The 13,330-nt window shown below is 43.2% G+C and overlaps 1 protein-coding gene across 1 annotated transcript in view; it reads right to left on the minus strand.

The window, feature by feature from the left end:
- Positions 1 to 2: 2 nt before the first annotated feature.
- The window catches only part of ZNF765 (zinc finger protein 765), a gene marked incomplete at its 3' end in the record, with an annotated part of 14,324 nt that continues 996 nt past the window's right edge, over positions 3 to 13,330 (minus strand). The window contains exons 2-6 of the mRNA XM_011946486.1: positions 12,614 to 12,705; positions 7,553 to 7,679; positions 923 to 1,597; positions 455 to 853; positions 3 to 370 (exon numbers count right to left, since the gene is read on the minus strand). Coding sequence (XP_011801876.1) covers positions 3 to 370; positions 455 to 853; positions 923 to 1,597; positions 7,553 to 7,679; positions 12,614 to 12,705 — 1,661 coding nt within the window. The remainder of the gene's footprint in view (positions 371 to 454; positions 854 to 922; positions 1,598 to 7,552; positions 7,680 to 12,613; positions 12,706 to 13,330) is intronic.

Below are 13,330 nucleotides of genomic sequence, written 5' to 3' on the forward strand. Positions count from 1 at the left end.
TTGTAAGGTTTGTCTCCCGTATGAAGTCTACGATGGTATGTAAGGGATGACTTATGACGAAAGGTCTTGCCACACTCATTACACTTGTAAGGTTTCTCTCCAGTATGAAGTCTACAATGGCATGTAAGGGATGACTTCCGAGTAAAGGTCTTTCCACACTCATTACACTTGTATGGTTTCTCTCCAGTATGAATTCTCCTATGTCCTTCAAGGTCTAATTTCAAATGGAAAGCTTTGTCCCATTCTTCACATTTGTAAGGTTTCTCTCCAGTAGTAAGTCTATGATGGCATGTAAGGGATGACATCCAGCTGAAGATCTTGCTGCACTCATTACACTTGTAAGGATTCTCTTCAGTATGAATTTTCTGATGTATTCAAAGGGTTGATTTGAAACTGTAAGCTTTGTCACATTCTTCACATTTGCAAGGTTTCTCTCCAGTATGAAGTCTACAATGGTATGTAAGGTATGACTTCACACTAAAGGTCTTGCCACACTCATTACACTTGTACAGTTTGTCTCCAGCATGAATTCTCCTATGTCTTTCATGGCTTGATTTGAAAGGGAAAGCTTTGTCACATTCTTCACATTTGTAAGGTTGCTCTCCAGTATGAAGTCTACAATGGCACGTAAGGTATGACTTCGGACTAAAGGTCTTGCCACACTCATTACACTTGTACAGTTTGTCTCCAGCATGAATTCTCCTATGTCTTTCATGGCTTGATTTGAAACGGAAAGCTTTGTCACATTCTTCACATTTGTAAGGTTGCTCTCCAGTATGAAGTCTACAATGGCACATAAGGTATGACTTTGGACTAAAGGTCTTGCCACACTCATTACACTTGTACAGTTTGTCTCCAGCATGAATTCTCCTATGTCTTTCAAGGCTTGATTTGAAAAGGAAAGTTTTGTCACATTCTTCACATTTGTAAGGTTTCTCTCCAGTGTGACTTGTATGATGGCATGCAAGGTCTCGCTTCCGATTAAAGACCTTGCCACATACATCACATTTATATTGTTTCTCTCCTAAATGGATTATCTGATGTTTCCTTAAGAGTGAGCTATAATTATAGGCTTTGCCACTCTCATTGCATTGGAGAGATCTTTCTCTCACTTGTACTTCCTGTTTTTGTGTAAGTAATGAAGAATTCAGAAAATTATTCCCATAGTTATTAGAAATATGGGTTTTGGGACTACAAGAAATTATTTGGGCTGTTGAAACCAAGGAAGCATCATTGATAGACTTTTCAACTTGATTATCAATTTTCTCTTCAGTGTGAAATATGTGCAGTTCAGGCAGATGCGAATGAAAGTTTAATCCAAACTGATCTTTAATAGGTTTGTTTCCAGCATGACTTTGATCATATCGGTCTGTACTACATGTCAACTTTTTTATTTTTGTCATGGGTGCTTCATGGTCATTTCTTTCATCTTCTTGCCACTGAAAGTCAACATCATGACTATGTTTATGAATATCCTGGAAACAAAAATCTCCAAAGTGATGACTTTCATGTCTTTGCAAAGTCCCTGTGTGGAACACTTCTCTATTGCCTTGCGCTGTTGACAAGACCTCCTTCATTGTGCATTTGGAAGAGATATCTACAAAGTATAAACACCAAATGGTTTCAAATTAAGTACAGATGGTAAATAATGCTGAAATGTGTAAATACGATACAAAAAAAACAATACTTATTTTAAACCTTCCAAACATGACCCTCAAAGCTTAGGAACAGAAAAGCACAAGATTCTTTAACAAATAAAGGGCGGTTACATGTGCTTCAAATTACTTTTATGGAAGCCAGTTTCCAATATCGTGACAAAACAATGACAGGGCACAAATGTGTATCCTAAAGTAAGGAATATTTTTCCATTATGACCCTAAAATGCCGCACAGTTTGTAAAAAACATATCACTGTCACATCAATGAAAAGTATATATTATTCATATTTACAGCATATTTACTGTATACAAATAAATGCTAAAGGACCACATGATATACTATATTGGTAAATAATTCACAACAAGCTTATGTGAGGATAACCAAAATCAATGGAAATTCTGTATTGTGAAACAATCATAGCACTGAGAAGATAACAAAAAGATTACAAAATTTAGCCAGGCGTGGTGGCCCACATCTGCAGTCCCACCTACTCGGGAGGCTGAGGCACAAGAATTATTTGAACACGAGAGGCAGAGGTAGCAGTGAGCCGAGATTGCACCACTGCACTTCAGCCTGGGCGACAAAGCAACACTCCATCTCAAAAAACAAAACAAAACAAAAGTTAATACAATGTTTTTCTGAATAACTGTCATGAAATTACCTACATCCTTGCAGAAAAGGCACGTTATGACTTTTTTTTTTTTTTTTTTGAGACGGAGTCTCGCTCTGTCGCCTGGGCTAGAGTGCAGTGGCAGGATCTCAGCTCACTGCAAGCTCCGCCTCCCGGGTTTACGCCATTCTCCTGCCTCAGCCTCCCAAGTAGCTGGGACTACAGGCGCCCACCACCTCACCCGGCTAGCTTTTTGTATTTTTTAGTAGAGACGGGGTTTCACCGTGTTAGCCAGGATGGCCTTGAACTCCTGACCTCGTGATCCGTCCGTCTCGGCCTCCCAAAGTGCTGGGATTAGAGGCTTGAGCCACTGCGCCCGGCCCACGTTATGACATTTTTAAAAAAATTCTTTATTTTTATATTTTTGAGATGAAGTTTCACTCTGTCACAACCAGTTGGAATTCAATGGCCCAATCTTGGCTCACTGCAACCTCCACCTTTTGGGTTCAAGCCATTCTCCTGCCTCAGCCTCCTATGTACTTGGGATTATAGGCATACACCACCAGGCTTGGCTAATTTTTGTATTTTTAGTAGAGATAGGGTTTCAACATTTGGCCAGGCTGGTCTCAAACTTTTCACCTCAAGTGATCCACCTACCTTAGCCTCCCAAAGTCCTGAGATGGCATGTGTGAGCCACAGCATCTGGTGGCACTTTGTGACATTAACTAGTGGACTGTGTCAGTTATACTGCGTACTACATACCGAAAAGCCTTATGTACAAACATAGAAATTAATTAGTAAAACATTGTAACCCATAAAACCAGCAAGCAAATAATAAGTACATTTATACAATCTGCAAAATTCTAAACAATTCGCTATTTAAAAAAACGCCAAACTTCTACTTTCCACCAGCACACAATATAAGAATGGAAATATATGTTAAGATCACTACCTTCTGATTGATGAGGTCAAAAAGTACACAACATTATAAGCAATAAGAATTGACTAACGGCTGGGCACGGTGGCTCAGGTCTATAATCCCAGCACTTTGGGAGGCTGAGGCGGGAGGATTATGAGGTCAGGAGTTCAAGAGTAGCCTGGCCAACATGGTGAAATCCCAACTCTACTAAAAATACAAAAAAATTTGCTGGGTATGGTGGCAGGTGCCTGTAACCTCAGCTACTTGGAAGGCTGAGGCAGGAGAATCATTTGAACCCAGGAGGTAGAGGTTGTCGTGAGCCAAGATTGCACCATTGCACTCCAGCCTGAGTGAGAGGGTGAGACTTCATCTCAAAATAAATAAACAAATAATTGACTAACAGTGTCAGAGGGTGCAATTATGATGTCACAACTACATTTATAAAACAGCCAGGCAATACAGCAATTCTATATATGTATGCATTGTTGGCCTTAATTATCTAGTTCACTATGCACAAAATATAAATCATAGAATGTGTACTGGGAAAATTTTTAAACCGAGATCAGAGAAAATATTGTATAAATCAAATTGCACGACAAAAACATAAAAAATATGATGCAGGCTCCCTGGTCTGAATGTTCCTATTGTCAAAAACCGTGTTCAGAGTTCTTATTCTCCAATAGGATGTTCTGCAGATGGAGCCTTTGAGAGAATTTGGTCATGTGTGTTGAATACTGGTGAACAGGTCTTGTGCTTTCATAAAAAGAGATATTAAGGAGCCCATTTCCTGTTCATCTTTCCCCCATGTCAGGAGATGGCAGGAAGATGGCTGGGCTAAATCATGAAGAAGGCTCTCACCAGGAACAACTTGACTGGCACCTTGCTCTTGGATTTCCCCCTTTCCAAATTCATGAGAAATAATTTTCTATGTCTGAAGCCTCCCAGTTTAAGCTATCTCTTTTGCTGTTTGTTTTTGGGACCGAGTCACACTCTATCACCCAGGCTGGAGTGTAGTGGCACGATTCACTTGCCTCAAGAGATTCTCTTGCCTTAGCACAGAGTCTTACTTTATCGCCTGGACTGGAGTGTAGTGGCGCAATCTTGGCTCACTACAACCTCCACCTCCCGGGTTCAAGTGATTCTCCTGCCTCAGCCTCTCAAGTACTTGGGATAACAGCCATGAGCCACCACGCCCAGCTAATTTTTGTATTTTTAGTAGAGATGGGGTTTCACCATGTTGGCCAGGCTGGCCTTGAACTCCTGAACTCAGGTTATCTGCCCCTCTCAGTCTCCCAAAGTGCTGGAATTACAGGCTTGAGCCACCACGCCTGGCCAATTTCTTGTATTTAGTAGATTTGAGGTTTCACCATGTTGGCCAGACTGGTCTCAAACTCCGGACTTCAAGTGATCCACCCACCTTGGCATCCCAAACTGCTGAGATTAGAGGCATAAGCCAACTCCGCTGGCCAGTCTAAGCTATTTCTGTCAGTGAAATGATTAAGTCAGGAACAGGAGCATCTCATCATCAACATCACCAAAGGCTGACATATCTGATTAAACAAAGGAAGTTTAGAGCCTGTTCTATAAATCTTGCAATACTTGAAGCCATCTATAGCAATAACGTGTTTTAAAAATTTTGAGGCCGGCCAGGCATGGTGGTTCATGCCTGTAATCCCAGCACTATGGGAGGCTGAGGCAGGAGGATCACAAGGTACGGAGATCAAGACCATCCTGGCTAACAGGGTGAATCCCTGTTTCTACAAAAAAAAAAAAAAAGAAAAAATTAGCCAGGTGTGGTGGCACATGCCTGTAATCCCAGCACTATGGGAGGCTGAGGCAGGAGGATCACAAGGTACGGAGATCGAGACCATCCTGGCTAACAGGGTGAATCCCTGTTTCTACAAAAAAAAAAAAAAAGAAAAAATTAGCCAGGTGTGGTGGCACATGCCTGTAGTCCCAGCTACTTGGGAGACTGAAGGAGAAGAATCACTTGAACCTGGGAGGCAGATGTTGCAGTTAGCCAAGATCGCACCACCACACTGCAGCCTAGGTGACAGACCAAGACTCTCTCTTAAGAAAAAATAAAAAAAGAAATGAAAAAACTCTAAAGAGTAACTCCAACCCACAAATATAAACAATGTTCTCCAGTAAAGGTAAATAAAATGACACACAGGCTGGGTGCGGTGTTTCACACCGGTAATCCCAGCAGTTTAGGAGGCCAAGGTTGAGGGATCACTTGAAGACGGGGGTTCGAGACCAGCATGACGAAAAAGGAGAAACCCTGTGTCTATTAAAATACAAAATTAGCCAGGCGTGGTGGCACATGCCTGTAATCCCAGCTACTTGGGACACTGAGGCAGGAGAATCGCTTGAACCCACAAGTTGGAGGTTGGAGTGTCCCGAGATTGTGCCATTGCACCCCAGCACGGGTGACAAGAACAAAACTTCATCTCATCAACAAATAAATAAATATAAATAAATACATGAATAGGCAAATAAAAGGACAGATACAGAAACTGGTATAAGTGTACCTTTTCTCCATAAATCAACTTTTTTTCTGTTATTTAGAAGAAAAAAGCATGAAAAAACACTGTACATATATGTTAATGAAAATGCAACATACACAGAAATAATTCTGACATAAATAAAGCGTTCTAGTGGATAAAGAGTAGCTTTTGCAGGTTATGTTTTTTTTTCTTTTTTTTTCTTTGAGATAGAGTCTCGTGCTATCACCCAGGCTGTAGTGCAGTGGCACAATGTTGGCTCACTGAAACTTCCACCTCTTGGGTTCAAGCAACTCTCCTGGGTTAGACTCTTGAGCAGCAGGATTACACGTGCCCACCATGGTGTCCAGCTAATTTTTGTATTTTTAGTAGAGACGGAGTTTTGCCATGTTAGCCAGGCTGGTTTTGAACTCCTGACCTCAGGTGATTTGCCTGCCTCGGCTTCCCACAGTGCTGGGATTAGAGGCATGAGCCACTGGGGCACAAGAATCATTTGAGCCTGAGAGGCGGAGCTCGCTGTGGTGAGCCAAGATTGTACCACTGCACTGTAGCCTTGGCAACAGAGTGAGATTCCAGCATAAACAAAGAAAGAAAAAAAGTAAATAGGAAGGGAGTCAACGCATGTCTACACAAAAATGGAATTAAACCCAAAAATTAGGAAATGAGAAATGAAGAACAAAAAAAACTACAAGAAATACAGACAATATGTAACAAATTCACAAAGGAAAGGTCTTCTCCATTAGTAATACTTGAACTGTATTTAACTCTGCATTCAGAAGGCAAAAACTGGCTGAATCAACAGGAACCAACTATAAGTTGTCTACAAGAGACTTATAGACTCAGCCTTAAGGGCACACATACGCAATTTTTTTTTTTTTTTTTTTTTGAGACGGAGTCTCGCTATGTCGCCCGGCTGGAGTGCAGTGGTGATCTTGGCTTACTGCAACCTCTGACTCCCGGGTTCATGTGATTTTGTTCCTTCAGCCTCTCAAGTAGCTGGGATTATAGGCACGTGCCACCACATTCAGCTGATTTTTGTGTTTTTAGAAGAGACAGGGTTTCACCATGTTGCCCAGGCTGGTCTTGATCTGCTGACATTGTGATCCACCCAGTTTGGCTTCCCAAAGTGCTGGGATTACAGGCGTGAGCCACCAGGCCCGTCTGCACATATGCAAACATTTCAAAAATAAAAGCCAATGATTAGGTATGGGGGTTGGCGCCTGTAATCCCAGCTACTCGGGAGACTGAGGAGGATCTCTTGAGCCCAGGAGATCAGGACGAATTTCAACAACACAGCAGGACCCTGTCTGGAGAAAAAACGAACTAAAAAAGTTGCCTGACATGGTGGCATGCACCTGTACCAGCTACTTGGGGAGGCTGAGGTGGGACAATCATTTGAGCCAAGGAATTCAAGATTGCAGTGAGCCATGATCCCACCATCGCACTCTACACTGGGTGACAGAGAGAGACACTGTATCTAAGAAAAAGAGAAAATATGGGCCAGGCACGGTGGCTCACATCTGTAATCCAGCACTTTGGGAGGCCAAGGTGTGTGATCACGACGTCAGGAATTCAAATTTGAGACCATCCTGGTTAACATGGTGAAACTCTGTCTCTACTAAAAAATAATATAAAAAATTAGCCGGGTATGTTGGTGGGCGCCCGTAGTTCCAGCTACTTGGGAGGCTGAGGCAGGAGAACCACGTGAACCTGAAAGGCAGAGCTTGCAGTGAGCCAAGATCGTGCCACAGCACTCTAACCTGGGCAACAGAGCAAGACTCCATCTCAAAAAAAAAAAGAAAAAGAAAGAAAATACAAAGACATGCAAAGGGCACATCCCCAGCAGGGAAGTTGTCCTCACCCAGGGAGACCAGGTTCCTATAATTCTCCAGCATCATGTCCCTGTACAGAGTCCTCTGAGCAGGGTCCAGGCATTTCCACTCCTCCTGAGAGAATTCTATGGCCACATCCCTGAAGGTCAGTAAAACCTGAAATGAAAACACATTTTAAGGAAATGGTTATGGGAGGAGTTCTTATCTTTACAGAAAATGAGAAGAGGAGAGAGGGGAAAGTGTGGATTTAAATGCAGTGAATGTTCCAGCAAATCTGAGTGAGGGATTTCTCACCACATTTTGTCTTCCCAGTTGTGTTCTACTAAACTTTTTTTTTTTTTTTTGAGATGGCATCTCACTCTGTTGCCCAGGCTGGAGTGCAATGGTGCAGTTTCTGCTCACTGCAAACTCCACCTCCCAGGATCCAGCCATTCTCCTGCCTTAGCCTCCTGAGTAGCTGAAATTACAGGCATGCACCACCACGACCAGTTAATTTTTGTATTTTTAGCAGAAACGGGCTTTCACCATATTGGCTAGGTTGGTCTCAGTCTCCCGACCTTGTTATCTCTGACTCAGCCTCTCAAAGTGCTGGAATTACAGGCGTGATCCACCGTGCCCGGCCCAGAAACTTTTACTGACACACCAAGTGACATTCAGTATCTAGATGAGGCAGAGTATGAGTGATGTCTTCAGAGATGACAACGTTCACAGTGAAAGATCAGAAACTAATATCTGGCTGGGCGCCATGGCACATGCCTGTTAATCCCAGTCACCTGGGAGGCTGACGCAGGAGAATTGCTTGATCCCATGAGCCAGAGGTTGCAATGATTTGAAATCAGGCCACTGCACTCCAGCCTGGACAACGGAGACTCCATCTCAAAAAAAAAAAAATTAGCCAACCATGGTGGCAGCCACCTGTGGCTCTTGCTACTTGGGTGTCTGAGGTAGGAGGATGGCTTGAGCCTGAGGGTGAAGCTTAGTGAGCTGAGATCATGCCACTGTGCTCCAGCCTGGGCAACACAGTGAGACCCAGTCTCAAAATAAAATAAAATACATGAAAAGTAGATTACTCAAAGGATGAAAATCCATTATACATATATATGTCAACAAAATAATGAAACCTACACAGACACAAAAAACTACACATTAATACAAAGGGTTGTCTTTTTCCCCACATTTTCAAAATGGAAAAGTTGTTCAAAATATATACATTTGGCCGGGCGCGGTGGCTCAAACCTGTAATCCCAGCACTTTGGGAGGCCGAGACGGGCGGATCACGAGGTCAGGAGATCGAGACCATCCTGGCTAACATGGTGAAACCCCGTATTTACTAAAAATACAAAAAATTAGCCGGGCGAGGTGGTGGGCGCCTGTAGTCCCAGCTACTCGGGAGGCTGAGGCAGGAGAATGGCGGGAACCCGGGAGGCGGAGCTTGTAGTGAGCCAAGATCGCGCCACTGAACTCCAGCCTGGGCGACAGAGCGAGACTCCGTCTCACAAAAAAAAAAAAAAAACATATATATACATTTGTGTGTGTGTATATGTACGCATATGTGTATGTGTGTGTGTGTGTATTGTGTGTGTGGGTGTGTATATATATATAAAAGCTTTAAAAATATAAAAAGTAGCAAGTTATGTTGAACCGAAGAAGAATCCCATCTTGCTGGAAAAGGATACATTGGCAGTTGGGGGCAGGGAAAATCTTGTCAGATCTAAGAAAACAGGAAATGCCCATCTTAGAGGAAGCAATCACCCTTTCAACTGCCTGACCTGGAGGAATGTTCAGATATCTGTAGGAATGCAGGCGTGCGCAGAGGCAGCACCTATGGCACTCTTTATATAGGGAAAAATTGCAAAGGACCCACCCACTTGTAATTCAGCTAATTTCCAATACAGATGGCAAACAGCAACCTAGCCACATTTACTAACGTGAGAACATGTAAATTTTCACAACTAGTAGCATCAAATATCAAAGTAAAATATTTACTGGAACATCAAGAAGAAAACAGACACTGCAATCTACTTGAGGGTGGAGGGTGGAAGGAGAGGAGCAGAAAAAATAACTATTGGGGGCCGGACAAGGTGGCTGACGCCTGTAATCCCACCACTTTGGGAGGCCGAGGCAGGTGGATCACGAGTCAGGAGTTCAAGATCAGCCTGGCCAACATGGTGAAACCCTGTCTCTACTAAAAATACAAAAATTAGCCAGGCATCATAGCAGGCCCCTGTAATTTCAGCTACTCAGGAGGCTGAGGCAGAGGAATCACTCGAACCCAGGAGGAGGAGGTTGTAGTGAGCTGAGATCATGCCATTATACTCCAGCCTGGGCAACAAGAGCAAAACTGAGTCTCAAAAAAGTAAATAAATAAAAAATAGCTATTGAGTATGGGGCTTAACACCAGAATGATGAAATAATCTGTACAACAAATCCCGATGACACTAGTTTACCTGTGTAACAAACCTTCACATGTAGCCCCAAACCTAAAGTGAAAACATAAATATCATTTTTTTTTTTTTGAGACGGAGTCTTGCTCTGTGTCTAGGTTGGAGTGCAGTGGCACAATCTCAGCTCATGACAATGTCCACCTCCAAGGTTCAAGCGATTCTCCTGCCTCAGCTTTCTGAGTAGCTGGGATTACAGGCATGTACCACCACACCCAGCTAATTTTTGTAAAAAAGTTATTTGTTTTTAAATTTACTGCAGACTTTTCTCTAAAGTCTCATAATGATGCTGAAATACACGTGTATGAGACTTGCTCTGACAACTAGCTCCCCAGTGAGTTTGGAAGGAGGGTGGAGGATGTGACAGGGAAAGGAGATACCTTATGGCCAAGGGTCTAAGCTGCAGCTTTGCTTGGAGTTTTATCACAAAACAAATATATTCATCATGTGATGTTTAAATAGAAAAATATACATTTAATAATAATCATTGGGGCTGGGCACAGTGGCTTGCACCTGTAAACCCAGCCCTCCAGGAGGCTGAGGCAGGCAGATCACCTGAGGTCAGTAGTTTGAGACCAGCCTGGCCAATATGGTGATACCTGTCACTAATAAAAATACAACAAAATTAGCTGGACATGGTGACACGTGCCTATAATCCCAGCTACTTGGGAGGCTGAGGCAGGAGAATCCTTCAACCCAGAAGGTGGAGGTTGCCATGAACCAAGATCATGTCACTGCACGTCAGCCTGGGTGACAGAGCAAGACTTTGTATATTTAAAGTAAAATAATATTATTATAATAATAATTATAATAATTTTAAATGAAAACACCTGTTTCATAAGTCTCTCCCCAGTAACACCACAGTCTCCATGAGTTTAATGTGCTAAAAATGGCTTAATGAATCTCCTGCTATTATTGAGGCTGATTTCATATTCTTAAAATAATGAGAGAATAAAACATCTTCTATCGTTCATGTCTGTGTAATAACTTTCCATTCTAATTAGCAAGATTCTTGGAGTCAGAAACACAGTAACTCACTGAATTACCTAAAAACATAGTATAAAATCAGGCAGAAACATTTCTCTATATTGGTCACCTTTTCTAGAATTTACCATGTATTGTGTGCATATTAATACATGACTTCTGTTGCGGGAAGTCAGGGACCCTGAACGGAGGGACTGGCTGAAGCCATGGCAGAAGAACATAAATTGTGAAGATTTCATGAACATTTATCAGTTCCCCAAATTAATGCTTTTATAATTTCTTATACCTGTCTTTTTTTTTTTTTTGAGACGGAGTCTTGCTCTGTCGCCCAGGCTGGAGTGCAGTGGCCAGATCTCAGCTCACTGCAAGCTCCACCTCCCGAGTTTACGCCATTCTCCTGCCTCAGCCTCCCGAGTAGCTGGGACTACAGGCGCCCGCCACCTCGCCCGGCTAGTTTTTTGTATTTTTTTAGCAGAGACGGGGTTTCACCGTGTTCGCCAGGATGGTCTCAATCTCCTGACCTCGTGATCCACCCGTCTCGGCCTCCCAAAGTGCTGGGATTACAGGCTTGAGCCACCGCGCCCTGCCCTCTTAAAACGCCTGTCTTTACTGCAATCTCTGAACATAAATTGTGAAGATTTCATGGACATTTATTGATGGACTTCTCCAATCAATACTCTTGAGATTTCCTATGCCTGTCTTTAATCTCTTAATCCCATCATCTTCATAAGCTGAGGATGTATGTCACCTTAGGACCTTGTGATGATTGTGTTAACTACATAAATTGTTCGTAAAACCTGTGTGTTTAAACAATATGAAATCTGGGCACCTTGAAAAGAAAACAGGATAACATCGATGTTCAGGGAGCAAGGGAGATAACCATTAGGTCTGACTGCCTGAGAGCCAGGCAGAACAAATCCATATTTCTCTTCTTTCGAAAGCAAATAGGAGAAATATCACTGAATTCTTTTTCTCAGCAAGGAACAGCTCTGAGAAAGAGAATGCATTCCTAGGGTAGACCTCTAAAATGGCCGCTGCAGGAATGTCTGTCTTTTACGGCTGCACATAAGGGATGAAATAAGCCCCGGTCTCCTGTAGCGCTCCCAGGCCTTTAATGGACAAGGAAATTCCCGCCTAGTAAATTTTTAGTGAAACTGGTTGTCTGCTCTCAAACCCTGTCTCCTGATAAGATGTTATCAATGACAATGCGTGCCTGAAACTTCAACAGCAATTTCAATTTCACCCTGGTCCTGTGATCTTGCTCTGCCTCAGTTCCCTTGTAGCATTTTATTACCTTGTGAAGCATGTGATCTCTGTGACCCACATCCAATTCATACAGTCCCTTCCCCTTGAAAATCACTAATAAAAACATGGTTTTGCAGCTTGGGGGGCATCACTGAACCTGCCAACATGTCATGTCTCCCCCAGACACACAGCTTTCAAATTTCTCTCTTTGTACTCTTTCCCTTTATTTCCCAGACCGGCCAACACTTCAGGAAAATAGAAAAGAACCTACGTTGAAATATCGGGTGCCAGGTTCCCGATAGACTTCCATTGGCAGTTGCTGTAATCCTGGTCTACAGAGAGCTGACAGTGCATCCAGAGGTGGTCCCAGCATTTCTGATAGGAAGGAGACACAAAAATCCACTGAAAATGTCATCTCACCTGAGAAAGAGCCATCCGTGACTCCTTTGCTTTCCTCTTCCTTCCTCTTCTGGGTTTCTTCTTCACATACAAAGATTCTTTAGAAGTCAATCCTGAAAGTTAGAAATATGTTGTTTATTGCTCAAATCTACACACCCCCTCCCTGTAACACAATGAAACATACAAAGGAGACCTCACCCTAGGAAATATGGTCCCCTCTACTGCCCACTCCACCAGGGACAATAAACTCCTACAAGAAAACTCCCACTTCTCTCCTGGAGGAGTCCACACACACGCTGCAGCAGTGGGAACCTGGGCTGGAACGAGCTCCCCTTCAGGGCACAGACCCAGCCCTGACCAAACCCCATGCAGAGGCTGGGTGCAGTGGCTCATGCCTGTCATCCCAGCACTCTAGGAGGCCAAGGCACGTAGATCTCTTGAGCTCAGGAGTTTGAGACCAGCCTGGCCAACACGGTGATACCCTGTCTCTACTAAAAATAGAAAAACTGGCCAGGCGCGGTGGCTCAAGCCTGTAATCCGAGCACTTTGGGAGGCCGAGACGGGCAAATCACAAGGTCAGGAAATCAAGACCATCCTGGCTAATACCATGAAACTCCGTCTCTACTAAAGAATACAAAAAACTAGCCGGTAGCCGGGCGCGGTGGCTCAAGCCTGTAATCCCAGCACTTTGGGAGGCCGAGACGGGCGGATCACGAGGTCAGGAGATCGAGACCATCC

This window comes from Colobus angolensis, unplaced genomic scaffold (assembly GCF_000951035.1).
Source record: "Colobus angolensis palliatus isolate OR3802 unplaced genomic scaffold, Cang.pa_1.0 Scaffold25, whole genome shotgun sequence".
Lineage (NCBI taxonomy): Eukaryota > Metazoa > Chordata > Mammalia > Primates > Cercopithecidae > Colobus > Colobus angolensis.